Source organism: Camelina sativa, chromosome 14 (assembly GCF_000633955.1).
Source record: "Camelina sativa cultivar DH55 chromosome 14, Cs, whole genome shotgun sequence".
NCBI lineage: Eukaryota > Viridiplantae > Streptophyta > Magnoliopsida > Brassicales > Brassicaceae > Camelina > Camelina sativa.
The window spans coordinates 4859084-4875499 of record NC_025698.1 but is presented as its reverse complement, the minus strand read 5'-3'; the positions used below and the strand labels follow the sequence as shown (position 1 = coordinate 4875499).

General features: G+C 35.9%; 3 protein-coding genes across 7 annotated transcripts in view; all 3 read left to right on the top strand.

Annotated features, from left to right (window-relative positions):
* The window catches only part of LOC104739710 (eukaryotic translation initiation factor 3 subunit H), a 9367-nt gene extending 8405 nt beyond the window's left edge, over window positions 1-962 (top strand). Inside the window, exons 9-12 of the mRNA XM_010460146.2 lie at window positions 42-143; window positions 229-296; window positions 487-639; window positions 730-962. Coding sequence (XP_010458448.1) covers window positions 42-143; window positions 229-296; window positions 487-639; window positions 730-787 — 381 coding nt within the window. The 3' untranslated portion in view covers window positions 788-962. The remainder of the gene's footprint in view (window positions 1-41; window positions 144-228; window positions 297-486; window positions 640-729) is intronic.
* LOC104739709 (15-cis-zeta-carotene isomerase, chloroplastic) lies at window positions 10086-11941 on the top strand. The gene is made up of 4 exons (XM_010460145.2): window positions 10086-10538; window positions 10624-10770; window positions 10863-11072; window positions 11534-11941. Exons 1-4 carry the CDS (start codon window positions 10122-10124, stop codon window positions 11867-11869), a joined length of 1110 nt encoding a protein of 369 aa, XP_010458447.1. The 5' UTR covers window positions 10086-10121; the 3' UTR covers window positions 11870-11941.
* LOC104739704 overlaps window positions 12266-16416 on the top strand; it is a 4521-nt gene continuing 370 nt past the window's right edge. For 2 of the 5 annotated variants that reach the window (XR_760053.2, XR_760052.2), the window contains exons 1-9: window positions 12266-12539; window positions 12662-12945; window positions 13399-13498; window positions 14387-14443; window positions 15001-15106; window positions 15211-15293; window positions 15485-15546; window positions 15657-15753; window positions 16077-16337. Coding sequence is in view for 3 of the 5 variants with exons in the window: in XM_010460141.2 (XP_010458443.1) it covers window positions 12725-12945; window positions 13399-13498; window positions 14387-14443; window positions 15001-15106; window positions 15211-15293; window positions 15485-15546; window positions 15657-15753; window positions 16077-16133 (783 nt within the window). In the remaining 2 variants the exon portion in view is untranslated. Of the gene's footprint in view, window positions 12540-12661; window positions 12950-13398; window positions 13499-14386; window positions 14444-15000; window positions 15107-15210; window positions 15294-15484; window positions 15547-15656; window positions 15754-16076; window positions 16411-16416 lie in introns of those variants that run through there. The other 3 variants (XM_010460142.2, XM_010460141.2, XM_010460143.2) reach the window with 3 other exon arrangements.

The following is a 16416-nucleotide window of genomic DNA, read 5'->3' as shown; positions in this document are numbered from 1 at the left end:
AGATTTTGACTCGTAATACTACTGTATTTTCTCTTTTCTAGGGCGATTATGATCGTCTACACTCATCAACCACTCCTTTCCTTGAGAACAATATGGAGTTTTTGATTAAATGCATGGATGATTTATCTATGGAACAGCAAAAGGTGTGGCCTATTCTGCATTCTTGTTCAATTCCCATCCTCAGAAGTCAGACCTATCATAATGTAGTATCTTAATTTATGTTTCCAGTTCCAATATTACTACCGGAACCTGTCTCGTCAGCAAGCGCAGCAGCAAGCCTGGCTCCAGAAGAGAAGGTAGGTCGATTTATATTTCCAGCAGAATACTTTTTGTTCTAGTTCTGGTCCGATTTGTTTTACTCCCTCGTTATCTTGGAAGGTGATATAAGTTTAGTTACAGAGTAGGGAATGTCCTATAGATAGTTTCTTATGATTTTGCTCGTTTTGTTGTTCTTCCAAATAACTAAGAGGTTTGTTTGGTTTGTAGGACCGAAAACATGGCTCGTAAATCAGCTGGAGAAGAGCCTTTGCCTGAAGAGGATCCTTCAAACCCAATATTCAAACCGATCCCTGAACCATCAAGGCTAGAGAGTTTCCTCATCACAAACCAAGTCTCAAACTTCTGTGGCCAAATCAATGGGTATGTTCTCGTGTTTACTCTTTATAACACCGTTTCACCATTTCTAGCTTTTGGAAAGAGACTAAAAATGTGTCACCCGTTGCAATGCAGAGTGGCTGGCCAGAACTTCAGCAGGCTTTACCTGACCAAAGCATTGCACGAAAACTGATTGCAAGACTAGCCAAGTTTTTGTTTTCGAGCCAAGAAAGTGAGAGAGTTGGTTGATATAACCGGATCCTACATTTGTTTTTTTTCCTGACAGTTTAATTTTTTTTTGTTGTGAAGTCTTCTTATGCTTATTGAGAAATTATTGAAATCTTGAAAGATCAATCTGATATCGGACCTCTCTGATTTCATTACAACAAATTATAATTGGTATTAGTTAAGAGTGAACATAGATTATGTTTAGGTTAGGAATGTAGGATAATAAACCGACACTGGACAATAATAAAAAAAAAGGAACCTAATAAAAACACACTACATCTTTTTCAATTGTTTACGAGTGAAAACCCCAAGTAGCTTGTGCTCTTGTTGATTCGCGATGGAAAATATCTCCAAGTTCCTCCTAGTTAACTTGTTTTCTTGTTGTTTCGGGATCGTTGGAGGATCAGGATTCAGGACGGTCCCAAGTTGCTGATCCCGGGCAAAAGATATATACTAACCATTTTATATCAATTTAATTACCAAATTTACAATTACGAAACTAATAAACTAAAAAATTATGTTTCTTATTTTTTGGAACTCTGCTTAGACAACTTCTGGTTTTAACAAAACATTTTTAACATTCAATTCCTCCTTTATATGACCAGACTACCGGTTTAATTATACTCAAAACAACTAGATTAGGATATGCGGTACACCGCGGGACAAATTATTTATAACTAAAACATTTAAATTATAAATTGTATTTGTTGGTTAAATATGTTATAATTATATAATAATTGTTAATTTTATAGTTTAAAGTTTAAACCATATAATATTGCAATATAATTTAATTAGATATGTCTATTCTCGGATACCGATAATGTTAACAAAATAATGAAATGATATTTTACCCGTTTAACACCAAATTAATGATATTTTAAATTTATATAAATATCGACAAAATCCATCCCGCTATATAACTCCGTCTCGAGATATTTTAACTCGCACTATACAATCTTAATTTTTAATATGTATTGCTTTGTATTATAAGTATTAGATTGAGTTGATGTGTTATTTATTAAGGTTGTAACCATTAACATTTTATAAAGTTTAACTTTCTAAAAAATATAAATATTATAAATATTTCTACTTTTTATAAAATATAAATATTTATAATATTTTACTTTTTAAAAACATAAATATTTATAATATTTTACTTTTTAAAAATCTTTAAAATAAAAAACTGGAATAAACCAAATAAAAGTTTTTAAGTTTGAATGCATGATAAATCAAACTTTCTACTCATTTGTATTATGAATCATTTTGGTCTCTTATATAGTATGACTTTGAACTATTGTCCAATTTTTTTAGGCGATTTGGGATATTGTACTCGTATTTTTTTATTCATCTATCGAGTAATATATGTCCGTTTTTAAAAATTTGTATTACATCATATGCAGGAAAAAATCACAATTTTTATTAACTAAATGTATTATAAAAAATTCAAGATAATTTAAATATAAATTCAAATAAATATGAAAAGAAATCATATTTTTATATTTGAACGAGGTAGAAAGATTTCCTTATTTTTTTAAATCTTACTTATAATTAATTTTGAAAATTTTGTTAACTAATATTAAAGTCAATGCATTAAATGTATAAACTTTCCAAAAAGTATTTTTGAGCAAAAACTGCTGCAAAAATACTAGTAGATATATAATTTCAAAAGAATTAAATTCGGTTACACAGCTATGTGTACTCCAAAATATTTAAAAAATCTAAAAATAATCAAATCCCACAAAAATATCAACTTCAATACAACACACTAGGGTTTGCAAAAACTGTGAGAAATGAACTTCTACCGCCGCATTCTGATGGCCCCCGGTTCTCTCCACCACTTGAAGAAGGTTGTTACTGCTCGCCTTCGAGTGGCATCCAGAACTATCGTATCTGGAAGGTGGCGTGTTCAAGTCCCGCTGCTGCGCCGTTTTCAGCAGGCGTGGAGACCTCTGAAGCTACTCCTCCGATCAAGGCTGATCTATGCGACGGTGCTTCTTCTTCTGCTGAGAAGACGAAGGTGGCAAGTAATATGGAGAAGAGGAAAGTCTTTCAGAAGCTGAAGTCTCTTACGGTTGAGACCGTAGAACTCATCATAAGGGAGGGCAGTAAGAAAGGTCTTTACGTCAGTCAGGGGGATCTCATCGGATGGATTAAGATTCTTACATACAAGTTCCGTAAACCTGAAAACGCTCTCGAGGTCTGACGTCCAACATTAATGAGTTTATTAGAGAGAAGAAACGTTTCGTTTATATAATTTTTTATTGTGTCGGATCATATTTGGTTTTAACTAAGCAATATATATGTCTTAATTTTGTAGATCTTCCGGTGGATGGATGGTAAGAGGGTGGTATTTTCTCCCTCCCAGTTTGAACTCTATGTGGATCTTATTGCCAAGGTTGATGGCTTAGAAGCGGCTCGTAAGTTCTTCAATAAAGTAGATCCAGAGTTCAACAACTTTAACCCTAAAGCCAAGAAAAGTCTTGTTTACTTGAAGCTCTATCCCTCGACCCAAGTTAGCAACGAAGAAGATTTTTGTCTGGAGGCGGATGGAGGAGGAGGAGAAGAAGGAGAAGGAGAAGGAGAAGAAGAAGGAGGTTCCCCAATCAAGTTCTCATTTCAGGAGAAAACGTTCTAATATTACCGGGCGGGTAGTAAGGCGTATTTAAGATGCGTTATCAGTGGGTTACGCTGTGCCTTCTGGCCATTTTAGCGGAATATATGATGTGTCTCTTAGTCAATAAATCAAGGCTTTCAGATTTCCTCTTTGTGCCTTGCCTTCCCTTGTCCAAAACAACCCCATGTTAAGCTTCTACATGTAATCTCTTTACGACAATCTGTTGGTTCATTGTTATAATATTTTACTAGTAGACTACTTTCGTTTCATAGATGACTTTAATAACTCAACATGCTCCACCGGTTTCATTTCAGTTTTGTTTATATATTTATGGTTTGGATAAAGGTTACTTTAAGCGAGATCTGCACATTTGGAACTAATGAACAAGCTTGATCAGTGCTATAGGATTCAATTTGTATTAGAATTTGATCAGAATTTGGATTACAATCTGATCAGAATCTATATATCTTTATACATATATATATATATATAACACCTAATGAGTGGTGTTTTCTTTGCCAAAGGTTATAGGAAGAATGGTTATAGGAAGAATCATTGAGCGATAACTTTGTAGTAGTGGTATGTCAATGCTTGTATATATATATTGTTATATCTCTCTAGCATGGGCCGAATATAAAGAATAGTACTGAAACTGACTTATGTTGCTGGCTAATGAGTTACTTGACGAGATGATGGACTTGCAAGAATCCTTAGTTAACAAATTTACAATTACCTACCAATATTTATGTTTTCTTATTTTTTGAACTTTGCTATACTTATGATGTAGACAATTTTTTGTTTTAACTAAACATTCAATTTCTCGTGTATATGAATAATTAACTAGGCGTTCACCCGCGGTACACCGCGGGAATAAATTATAAATTAATGTATTTTAAATAATACTTTTAATTTATTTAGTTTTCAAATTCCCAATTAATTAAATTTTATCTAATTAATTAATAATTTTGTTTAGAATGTTTTTTCTTCTTCTTGCGTTTTATACAGTTTATAACCTAATTACAATAAATTTGTTATTAGACAGAAGAAAAAAATTTAAAACACTTAGTTTTGTTTTTTATAATTAAACAGGGATATAAGCATATATTGTATGTTAGTGTATATTTTTATGTGTATACATTTTTTTTGTTGGAATATTAAGAATATGTTGTAGTATGTGTAATATTTTGTAGTTCATATACTAAATAATTTATAAGTTAATTTTCCAAACTATGAATGAAAATCTATAGTATATGAAATAAACTAATAATTTTAGTGTTGGTTCTATAGTCCAAACCCACCATGTTAGGCGGATCACACAACATGTTCAAAGATTTTTTAATCCGCAAAAACTCATCATACGAAACCCGTGAAAGTAAAATATAATATGTGAGGCTAAAAGTCACATTTTATCAAATGAGTTTTTCAAAATTTTAAAGAACAATACCTCTTCACTCACCTTCTTATAAAATTTTAAAGAAATAAAATCTGTATACAATTATGTTTGTTACCTTTTAAAACAATTAGTTTATATTAAAAAAATCAAATATAAGTAGAATTAATTTATTTATTAAATTAATTATTTAATGCTAATGGTATTTTTGTAAATAAGTGTTAACTTGAGGATTTATTTTATAAATGTCTCCAAAAATGTATATATAGATGACTTCCAGATTAATTCTATAAACCAACAATTAATATATAATTTTTTTTTAAGAAAACGAAATTCAGTTACAATATTTAAAAGTCTAAAAATAATCAAAATCCCACAAAAATACAACTTCAATACAACCGACTAGGGTTAGCAAAAACTGAGAGAAAATGAACTTCTGCCGCCGCATTCTGATGGCTCCCGGTTCTCTTCACCACTGGAAGAAGGTTGTTAGTGCTCCTCCGCCTTCGACTGGCGTCCAGAACTATCGTATCTGGAAGGTGGCTTGTTCAAGTCCCGCTGCTGCGCCGTTTTCAGCTGGCGTGGAGACCTCTGAAGTTACTCCTCCTCCGATCAAGGCTGATCTATGCGACGATGCTTCTTCTTCTGCTGAGAAGGCCAAGATGCTGAAGAGGGATACCTTTCATAAGATGAGGCGTCTTACGGTTGAGACCATAGACCTCATCATAAGGGAGGAAGAGAAGAAGGGTGTTTACGTCAATCAGGAGGATCTCTTCAGATGGGCGAAGCTTCTTACATACAAGTACCGTAAACCTGAAAACGCCCTCGAGGTCTGAAGTCCAACATAATTGAGTTTATTAGAGAGAAGAAACGTTTCGTTTATGCGGATAATTATTTTTAACTAAGCAGTATATGTTTGTTAATTTGTTGTAGATCTTCCGGTGGATGGACAGTAAGAAGATGATATTTGGTCCCTACGAGCTACAACTTTATGTGCATCTTGTTTGCCAGCTTATAAGCACAGAAGCGGCTCGAGAGTTGTTCAATAGAGGAGACCCAAACTTCGACAGAAGTGATCCTAAAGCCAAGAATCAGCCTGCTTACAAGATGATCTCTTATTGGTATCGTGTTAACTTCAAAAATTCTCTGTTGAGGAAAGCTGAATTTACCAAGGAAGATTTGTTGCATATGGTCCGCTGCCAGACGCGTCGTTAGTTTGGTTACGCTAGCTGTGCCTTCTGGGCCTTGTATGGTGGGTGTGTTTTGGTTAATAAAAGCGTTGTTAGTTGGCTTTCAGATTTACTCTTTTTTAATTTTGCCCTTCTTTCAATCTCTTGTCGAAAAGAAAACAACCTTATGCATTTTGCTCTGATCAGCTTCAATGTAACTTTCTTTTGACAGATCAAGGTTTCAAACTCTGCACTTGTCACCTGTCTCACAGGTACAATACTAGAATCTGGATAGTAGTGTTCTTCGCATGCTGTCAGTATTCCAGATTTTGACTCGTAGTACTTCTGTATTTTCTCTTTTCTAGGGAGATTATGATCGTCTACACTCATCAACCACTCCTTTCCTTGAGAACAATATGGCATTTTTGATTAAATGCATGGATGATTTATCTATGGAACAGCAAAAGGTGTGGCTTATTCTGCAATCTTTGTTTAATTCTCATCCTCAGAAGTCAGAACTACATTAACGCCATATCTTGATATATTTTCCCAGTTCCAATTATATATATATATCATAACCCGAAAAAAAGCTAAATAATGCCACCGTGACAATTTTTGTTGAAATCGGGGAAATCATAATTGGTATTAGTTAAGAGTTAACATAGATTATGTTTGGCGAAGGAATGTAGGATAATAAACCGACACTGCACGATTTTTAAAAAAGGAACCTAATAAAAACACACTACATCTTTTTCAATTGTTTACGAGTGAAAACCCCAAGTAGCTTGTGCTCTTGTTGATTCGCGATGGAAGATATCTCCCATGTTCCTCAATTGTTTCCGAGTCTCGCAGGAAAATTAACCTAGTTAACTTGTGTTCTTGTTGTTTCGGGATACAGGATCAGGACGATCCCGAGTTGCTGATCCTGGGCAAAAGAAACATATACTAACCATTTCAATATTTCATATCAATTTAATTACCAAATTTACAAGTTACAACTACGGAACTAATAAACCAATATTTATGTTTTCTTATTTTTTGAACTTTGCTTAGACAATTTTTGGTTTTAACTAAACATTTAACATTCAATTCCTCCTTTATATGATGACTACCGGTTTAATTATATACTCAAACAATATACAATTTCAAAATAATTAAATTCGGTTACACAGTGTACTCCAAATATTTAAAAATCTAAAAATAGTCAAATCCCACAAAAATATCATCTTCAATACAACACACTAGGGTTTGCAAAAACTGTGAGAAATGAACTTCTACCGCCGCATTCTGATGGCCCCCGGTTCTCTTCACCACTGGAAGAAGGTTGTTACTGCTCCTCCGCCTTCGACTGGCGTCCAGAACTATCGTATCTGGAAGTGGAAGGTGGCTTGTTCAAGTCCCGCTGCTGCGCCGTTTTCAACTTGCGTGGAGACCTCTGAAGCTACTCCTCCTATCAAGGCTGATCTATGCGACGGTGCTTCTTCTTCTGCTGAGAAGACGAAGGTGGCAAGTAATACGGAGAAGAGGAAAATCTTTCAGAAGCTGAAGTCTCTTACGGTTAAGACCGTAGAACTCATCATAAGGGAGGACCAGAAGAAGGGTCTTTTCGTCAGTCAGGGGGTTCTCATCGAATGGGTTGAGCTCCTTACATACAAGTACCGTAAACCTGAAAACGCCCTCGAGGTCTGACGTCCAACATTAATGAGTTTAGTAGAGAGTTTAGTTTATATAATTTTTTATTGCGTCGGATCATATTTGGTTTTAACTAAGCAATATATATATGTCTTAATTTTGTAGATCTTCCGGTGGATGGATAGTAAGGAGGTGGTATTTTCTCCCTCTCAGTTTGAACTCTATGTGGATCTTATTGCCAAGGTTGATGGCTTAGAAGCGGCTCGTAAGTTCTTCAATAAAGTAGACCCAGAGTTCGACAACTTTGACCGTAAAGCCGAGAATCGTCCTGTTTACTTAAAGCTCTATCCATCGACCCAAGTTAGCGACGAAGAAGATTTTAGTGATGAGGAGGAGGAGGAGGAGGAGGAGGAGGAGGTACCCCAATCAAATTCTCATTTGATGAGAAAACGTTCTAATATTACAGAGCGTGAGAAGTGGCAGATGGTAAGGGGGACCGTAAGGCCTATTTAAGATGTGTTATCAGTGGGTTACGCTGTGCCTTCTGGCCGTTTTAGTCAATAAATCAAGGCTTTCAGAGCTACTCTTTGCCTTCCCTTGTCCAAAACAACCCCATGTTAAGCTTCTGTACGTAATCTCTTTACGACAATCTGTTTGGTTCATTGTTATAATATTTTACTAGTATTCATATATAACTTAAATAACTCAACAACTCCACCGGTTTCATTTCAGTTTTGTTTATATATTTATGGTTTTGGATAAAGGTTAGTTTAACCGACAGATCTTCACATTTGGAACTAATGAAAATGCTTGATCAGTGCTATATATATGATTCAATTAGTAATTAAATTTGATCAGAATTTGGATTACAATTTGATCAGAATCTATATATATATATACATTATATATAACACAAATGAGTGGTGTTTTCTTTGCCGAAGGTTAGAATGCATTGAGGGATAACTTTGTAGTAGTGGTATGTCAATGCTTCTTATAACACCTTTTTTTTTGTATGCTACATTATTGTTATTTCTCTCGCATGGGCCGAATATGTGTAGACAAAAGTTATTATAAAGTCTAGTACTGAAACTGACTTATGTTGCTGGCAGTATGAGTTACTTGACGAGGTGATGGACTTTGGCAAGAATCCTTTAGTTAACAAATTTACAATTACCGAACTAATAAACCAGTATTTATGTTTTCTTATCTTTTGAACCTTGCTACTATATATGATGTAGACAATTTTTTTGTTTTAACTAAACATTCAGTTTCTCCTTTACCGGATTAATTATATAAACAAACAATATATATTTCAAAAAAAAAAACTAAATTCAGTTACAATATTCAAAAATCTAAAAAAAAATCAAATCCCTCAAAAGGAGGTTCCCCAATATTCAAAAATCTAAAAATAATCAAATATCCCACAAAAATACAACTTCAATACAACCGACTAGGGTTTGCAAAAACTGAGAGAAAATGAACTTCTGCCGCCGCATTCTGATGGCTCCCGGTTCTCTTCACCACTTGAAGAAGGTTGTTAGTGCTCCTCCGCATTCGACTGGCGTCCAGAACTATCGTATCTGGAAGGTGGCTTGTTCAAGTCCCGCTGCTGCGCCGTTTTCAGCTGGCGTGGAGACCTCTGAAGTTTCTTCTTCAGAGGATGATCTATGCGACGATGCTTCTTCTTCTGCTGAGAAGGAGAAGGTGCTGAACAGGGAGACCTTTCACAAGCTGAGGCGTCTTACGGTTGAGACCATAGATCTCATCATAAGGGAGGAAGAGAAGAAGGGCGTTTACGTCACTCAGGCGGATCTCTTCAGATGGGCGAAGCTTCTTACTAACAAGTACCGTAAACCTGAAAACGCCCTCGAGGTCTTGACGTCCAACATTAATGAGTTTATTAGAAACGTTTCGTTTATATAATTTTTTATTGTGTCGTCGGTCGGATATTATTTTAACTAAGCAATTAATATATGTAAATTTGTTGTAGATCTTCCGGTGGATGGAGAGTAAGAAGATGATTTTTTCACCCTACGAGCTAGAACTTTATGTGGATCTTGTTAGCCAGGTGATAAGCATAGAAGCGGCTCAAGAGTTGTTCGATAAAGTAGACCCAAACTTCGACAGAGATGATCCTAAAGCCAAGAATCAGCCTGCTTTCGAGATGCTCGAGTATTGGTATCGTGTTTACTTCGAAAACTCTCCGTTTAGAAATGTTGAAATTGCCGAGGAACATGGGATACGGATGATGAAGAAGCGTCGTCTTAGATCTATTCTTTCTTAAATTTTCCCCCCTTCTTTCAGTCTCTTGTCGAAAAAAAAACAACAACCTTATTTATGTTTTATGACCCATCTGTGTATGCGTCTCTCTATTGGTTTGTTACACCGTACTAAAAAAAATGATACACTAACCAAATAAAATAAAATAAATTGAAACGCATTTAAAACGACACGTTTCGTTGCTTCTTCTTCTTTCATCTCAACAACAACAACAATGGCGGTCCATCATCTTCTTCTTCTCTCTAGCCCTCCTTCGCCTCTTCTACTTCTTCCTCCTTCTCCTCGCCGTCTTAACTTCGCCTTACCCCGCCGTATCCCAACTCATCCTCGTCTCCAACACTCGACCAGCTTCCTTTCTCATTCGTCACCGGTAATTCGGAAAATTCTCGTCCGTAGCACACTCCGGGAAGACAAACCCGTCGCTTCAGACGCCGCCGAGAGTCCGACTCTACTGATCGGTGAGGATTCCGCTGCTTTTGAATTAGGTAAACAGAGGATTGTTTCCTGGGTTTATTTCGGTGTTGTCCTTGGAGTTGTTCTCTTCATCCTCAACCTTGTTTGGATCGATAACTCCACCGGTTTTGGAAAATCATACATCGATGCCGTCTCTAACATCTCCGGTTCACCGGAGGTATCTGACAATTAAACCAAATTTCAAATTGAAGGCAAAATTACTTTCAGATATTTGATTGGTTGAAACCACACTGTATTTGCAGGTTGCTATGTTAATGCTTATCCTCATATTTGCAACTGTACATAGTGGTTTAGCTAGTCTCAGGGATATAGGAGAGAAGCTTATTGGTGAACGAGCGTTTCGTGTTTTGTTTGCTGGAACATCTCTTCCTTTAGCTATGAGCACCATTGTGAGTACTTACTCTCTCTTACTCTGCACATCTTGGGTTTGTCAACGAGCTCTCTAATGGTCTTATGCAGTGCCTTGTTCTTCTTCTTTCAGGTTTACTTTATAAATCACAGATATGATGGGTCACAGTTATGGCAGATTCAGGGTGTTCCTGGAATCCATGAAGCTATTTGGTTTGCTAATTTTGTATCCTTCTTCTTTCTCTATCCTTCAACTTTCAATCTTTTGGAGGTAGCAGCTGTTGACAAACCCAAGATGCATCTGTGGGAGACCGGCATCATGAGAATTACTCGACATCCTCAGGTACTGAACATTTTACTTAATGATCTAGTATGCATACACATATGAGCACATTTTGTTTCATTTTGTGTTTCAGAAACTTGAAAATATACTGAAAGATTGGATTTTTATGAACCGAGGTTTATATAAGTGGTTGTGTTAATGAGACCCCAATTATGAGAATCACTCATGTGCTGGTTTAGTGGCCATTGCCCCTGGTAATACCACCCTTTACATCAGCACAACCAAAATATCCTCATTCTGCTGTCTCCATTACCTCAATAATTGATTACTTGATATTGCTTTTGTCTTAACTCTTTAAGTTTCAACAATGTGTTTGCAAAAACTTGATGATATGTTGAAAGATAGGCTTCTTAGCTTTAGTTTTGGATTGTTCTCGTCTCTCTTCATCTTCAAGAACCAAGACATGGCTGTGTTAATGAGACTCTAATGTTGTATATCCTTTCTCTCTCTTGTATTCTCAGATGGTTGGACAAATCGTTTGGTGTTTAGCACACACACTCTGGATAGGAAACTCTGTAGCTGCATCAGCATCTCTTGGTTTGATCGCACACCACTTGTTTGGGGCATGGAATGGAGACAGGAGGTTAGCTAAAAGATATGGAGAAGCGTTTGAAAGCATCAAGAAGAGAACAAGTGTGATTCCATTTGCTGCCATATTGGAAGGACGCCAAGTTTTACCTGAGGATTACTACAAAGAGTTTGTCCGGTTGCCGTATCTTGCAATCACTGCGTTAACGGTTGGGGCATATTTTGCTCACCCGCTAATGCAAGGTGCAAGCTTTAGGCTTCATTGGTAGTTTCTTTGTATATCTTATAAAAAAAACTAAGAATGTATACAAAAATCATCATCATTTTGTTTGTTTGTGATACTTATCAAAATTAAAAGTATAGCAATTGGAAGACAAAAACAGTCATACGTGATAATGATATGCCAAGATCGCCCATCGAAATCTAGATTTGATATCTACTTATTATTGATGCCTTCAGAGATATCTCTAAAAGTTAACAAAGCTCATTGGTTTAAAACTCTTTTTTTTTTTCTTTTTTTTTGGTAAACATATACTCAAATCAATTTTGCAAGATTTTATAACTAAGAAGAAGAATAAATAAATAAAAAGGAAAAAAGGAGCCAAAAGAAAATAATAAAGGCAAAGGCATAATATTGAATACAAAAGTGGCTCTCTCTGCAAAACAGAGAAGAGATACAAAAAACAAACCAATTACTACTAAACAAACAAACAAACAAACACACACTCTCTCTCTCTCTCTCTTCATTCCCCATTGGAGTTTGCAATTTGCTGTCAACTCCTCTCATCATCTTCTTCTTCTTCTCACATCGCATCTTTTCATTCTTCAATACTCGCCGGGGGAGCTGTTTCCGGCGTCTTCTCTCTTGTCGGCGCTGATTAGAGCTCTTTCTGTAGCTTCCTGGAGTGCTCTTTCTTCTTTGTTGATGCCAAATCTGAGGCGAGTTGCTCATCTTATGTTTTTATGTCTCTTTCAGTCTTTTTCCTGACCTTTGTTTTTTAAATTTGATTCCGTCTGCTGAATTCTGAATTGCTAAAACCCTAAACTGGATATGTTTGTAGGCTCAAATTCATCAGCTCTTCAATAATAATAATATCATCAGCTCTCTAAGGGAGGGAAGGGGAATGATTCCAATGGATTATAATAATAATAACCACTGCGCTCCTAGTTCTAGCACCACCACCGGCCTTGTCTTTCCGGCTAATTACAGTGTAAATGCGATTAACGGGTTTCCTCACCCGGCTGTGGATTCTTCGGCGGCTGCTGGAGTCAAACAAGAATCCAATGCTTTGGTTATGGATTGGTCCGTTGAGGAGCAGTATGTTTTGGAGAACGGCCTTGCAAAGTAGGTATCTTCTTTTTTTAATCTGCAAAAGTGTCTTGTTCATTCGTAGCTTTTCGAACTATATGATTTAATTTTTTTTTTTTTTTGTTACAAAAAACAAAATCATAAAGTTGAAATCGGGAATTGTTTTTTTTTATAAGAAATCAATAGTGGGCACATTATATTCTCAATGGTGGACTATTAAAGTATGTTCCTTTGTTCCTTCCAATATAAAGAAGAGAAGTATCGCCTTTGTGTGTTCCATGAAACGTTATATAGCGTATATTGTTAAAGGTTTGGGACCATTAGTCAGTTCAGGTTTTGCTCTAAGTAACTCATTTCTCAATATTGATTTTGTTACGAATGATTAGCTGAGATTGTTTTCTGGTTACCTTGGGTTTCTTAGAGCCTGTAATGTTGTTCTTCTATTTGTTCGCATGCATGATGACATCTTTATTTCTTTTCCGTTTGTAGATTAAAAGATGAACCGAAAATTTCAAAGTATGTCAAGATCGCTGCAACTCTACCTGATAAGACTGTAAGGGATGTAGCATTGAGGTGTAGATGGATGACGGTAAGTTTGTAATGTTTTACTACTTTTTGTTTAAGTTTCCTTGGGCTGTGTTCATACTTCTTGTTTGTTTATGAGCATATTTGTCATCTTCTTTTTGCTTGCTAGAGAATTGCTTAGCAGTTTCTAGCATTCTTTTTTTTCAAATCGTATGTGGCTGTTATTGGAGGAGGGATATTACTGTTAAAAGCATATGCTTAATATGAGGGTATGAGCATAATGATGCAACTTTGCTTGTGTGCTTTTTCATAAAGATAAAGTCCTACACAAAAAGAAGTTAGAGGTTCTATTGATGAAAAGTATCCCTGCCATGTCGTAAAGATTGTCTAAAGACTAGTAAAGGATGACCAAAAAGAGAAAATGACAAGTATTGCTGACGCTATATCAGTCTTTCTATTAGCTTTTGAGTCCATGATTGTTGAGGGAATTGTTGGAAAAGGAAATAAGCCTAAAGCTTTTTCTTAATTATTTCTTTAGTTATCCTGATATAGATATCTTACTTTTATGGGTGATCCTATCCTTTTTGTAGTTATAGAAATTTATGCTGTCTTTGATCAGAAGTTCTAATAAACCTATGGAGTTTTTTTAAATGATTATTTGCCCACAGCATGGGTTACATACATCTTAATGTTAATTGTTTTTCTGTTTGGATAATAAAGTGGAACGAAGTGAATTAATGAAGTACAGTGCTATTATCATCATATTACCATCTCCTTCATGTCTCTGTCCTGTCATAATTGACCTGAGTTCTCAATCAGATATATGATGTAATCACAAAATCACTCCCTTTTTCTTTTCATTGAGTGCTTGTTCTTTATTTTATCTTTCACTTGATATCTATCATGATCTTTTTAAGTTTCTCTTGGCTAAGTTGGGCATCTTTTTTCACAGCGAAAACGGAGGAAAAGAGAAGATAAATATGCCGCTAAGAACCTTAGCAATAGGAAGGTATGCTTGGCCACCTGAACCTTTCTTGTATCGTATTTTACTAGCGGATAGATTAATGGAGCTAGGTGGCCTCATTTACTATTTGGGTTAAAAGAGACTTTCCCAAAGATGTGACTTTTATTCATGCAAATCTGTGAAAACGTTTTCAACCAAGAACCTTAACTATATAATTGCCTAAATTACTTGTATGGTGGGTTTTTCATGAGAACATATTTTGTTAGTTCTTGACTAAAGAAAAAATTACCACCACGATCGGTGTTTGTTGTAAATGACTGGACACTCAATAAAGTTTCTGATCGGTTTTCCATTGACTGATGGGCAGCAAATGATGTGGATCCAACTATGCAGAAGTATTAGCATATGTTACTTTAACATCAGTATCTGAGCTTATGGGCATATTAGTAATGATAATTTTTTTGTAATGATTGTTATGACATATATTAAAGGGTTAGTATGTGTTTCATACCATGTGCATTCTCTTTGCTGGGTCTTATGAGCTTTGGTAAATCAGTATACTTTTGAACTTGGTTCTAAAGACCATGCTTCTTCATGTTAAGGTGGTGGATACATCCCCAGAACTGAACATGCTATCCAGTGTGCCACAACAAAATGCTTTATATGTCATGAACAATACGTGCCACAGTTCACGCATGCCTTTTGAAGGTCTAGTGCTCTTTTAAATTCTTTGCTCTTCTGGGTTGTGTGATCGTGAAAAGAAATGAAATCAAATTGTCAGCTAGGTTCCTTTGTTGAACTCTTCTTCTCAGGTTCAAGTGAAGCGGTAATGGATCTTCTACAGCAAAACGCTCAAGCTTTAAGTCAAATTTCTAACAACCTCTCTGCGTGGAAGGTAATTTATTCCTGCAATCTTTTGGGGTTAGTTGTGTGAGAAGATTAACGGACCAAAATTGTCAGACAAGATAAATCGAACATTGTATACCAGATTTCCCACTTGAAAAGAATTTGATACTGTTGGGTTTGGTTTCTCATTATCCGTTGATATGTAATTTGCTCACAGATATCCTAACTTAGTGCATACAGCTGCAGGATAACATCAGTCTCTTTCATCAGGCAAGATATAATATCAGCGTCATTCTGACTGAGTATGTGGATCCATAGCAAATTTGTTTTTCCCAATTGAGACATTGCATCTGTTTTCTTTTCCGTTCTATAATCAAAGCTTCAATTGCTTAACGCTTACTTTCTTCTGCAGCATGAAGGAAATGCCTGGTATCATGAGCCGGATGCCGGCTCTGCCCGTTTCAATTAATGATGATCTCGCAAGCAGTTTATTATCGAGTACAACACAGGTAATAAATTTTGCTGTAATATGTCAAAATAGCTAATCCTGAAAAGTTCTCCATGCGACCTCAAATAAGCAGAGCTTCTTGACCCTAAAAGAGTAAAAGTGTTAAGAATTTGAGTTAATCTATCTTGAACAAAGACATTGTCCTTGCGTCATGTTAAGAAACTGAGTTAATACTCTAGCAGAGCAGAGCCAGGAATGGAACAAAATAAGATAAAAGATCTTAACATATAAACCATTAATGTTCTTCAGTTTATTGATCTCGGTGCATTTTCCTTGGAAGCTTACCATGTTTGATGTTAAGTTGATTGTTTTCCTGTCTCACAGCCAGTATCTTACACCATTCCACCAAGTGTCCACCTGAAGCAAGAGCCGAGAAGTTGATGGGGAAAGCCGGATTTTGACCGATGCTAAAGTATATAGCTTAAGTACCTGGTACGTGGAAATGTTTTCGTGAACGACATGGGAATGTTATCAACTGCAGCCGCCGCTTCAGGACACCAGATACAACAATCGGTATTGGTTAAATCCTTGTGCTCTCGGGTAATTTGACAGAGATCGATGAACTACACTCCCTCTAAGGCCAAGGTAAAATCTTTGACCCGCACAAAATGCTCTGACCGTGGATCAAACATAGGATTCCTTGAAATTCATAGAAGACGGCATA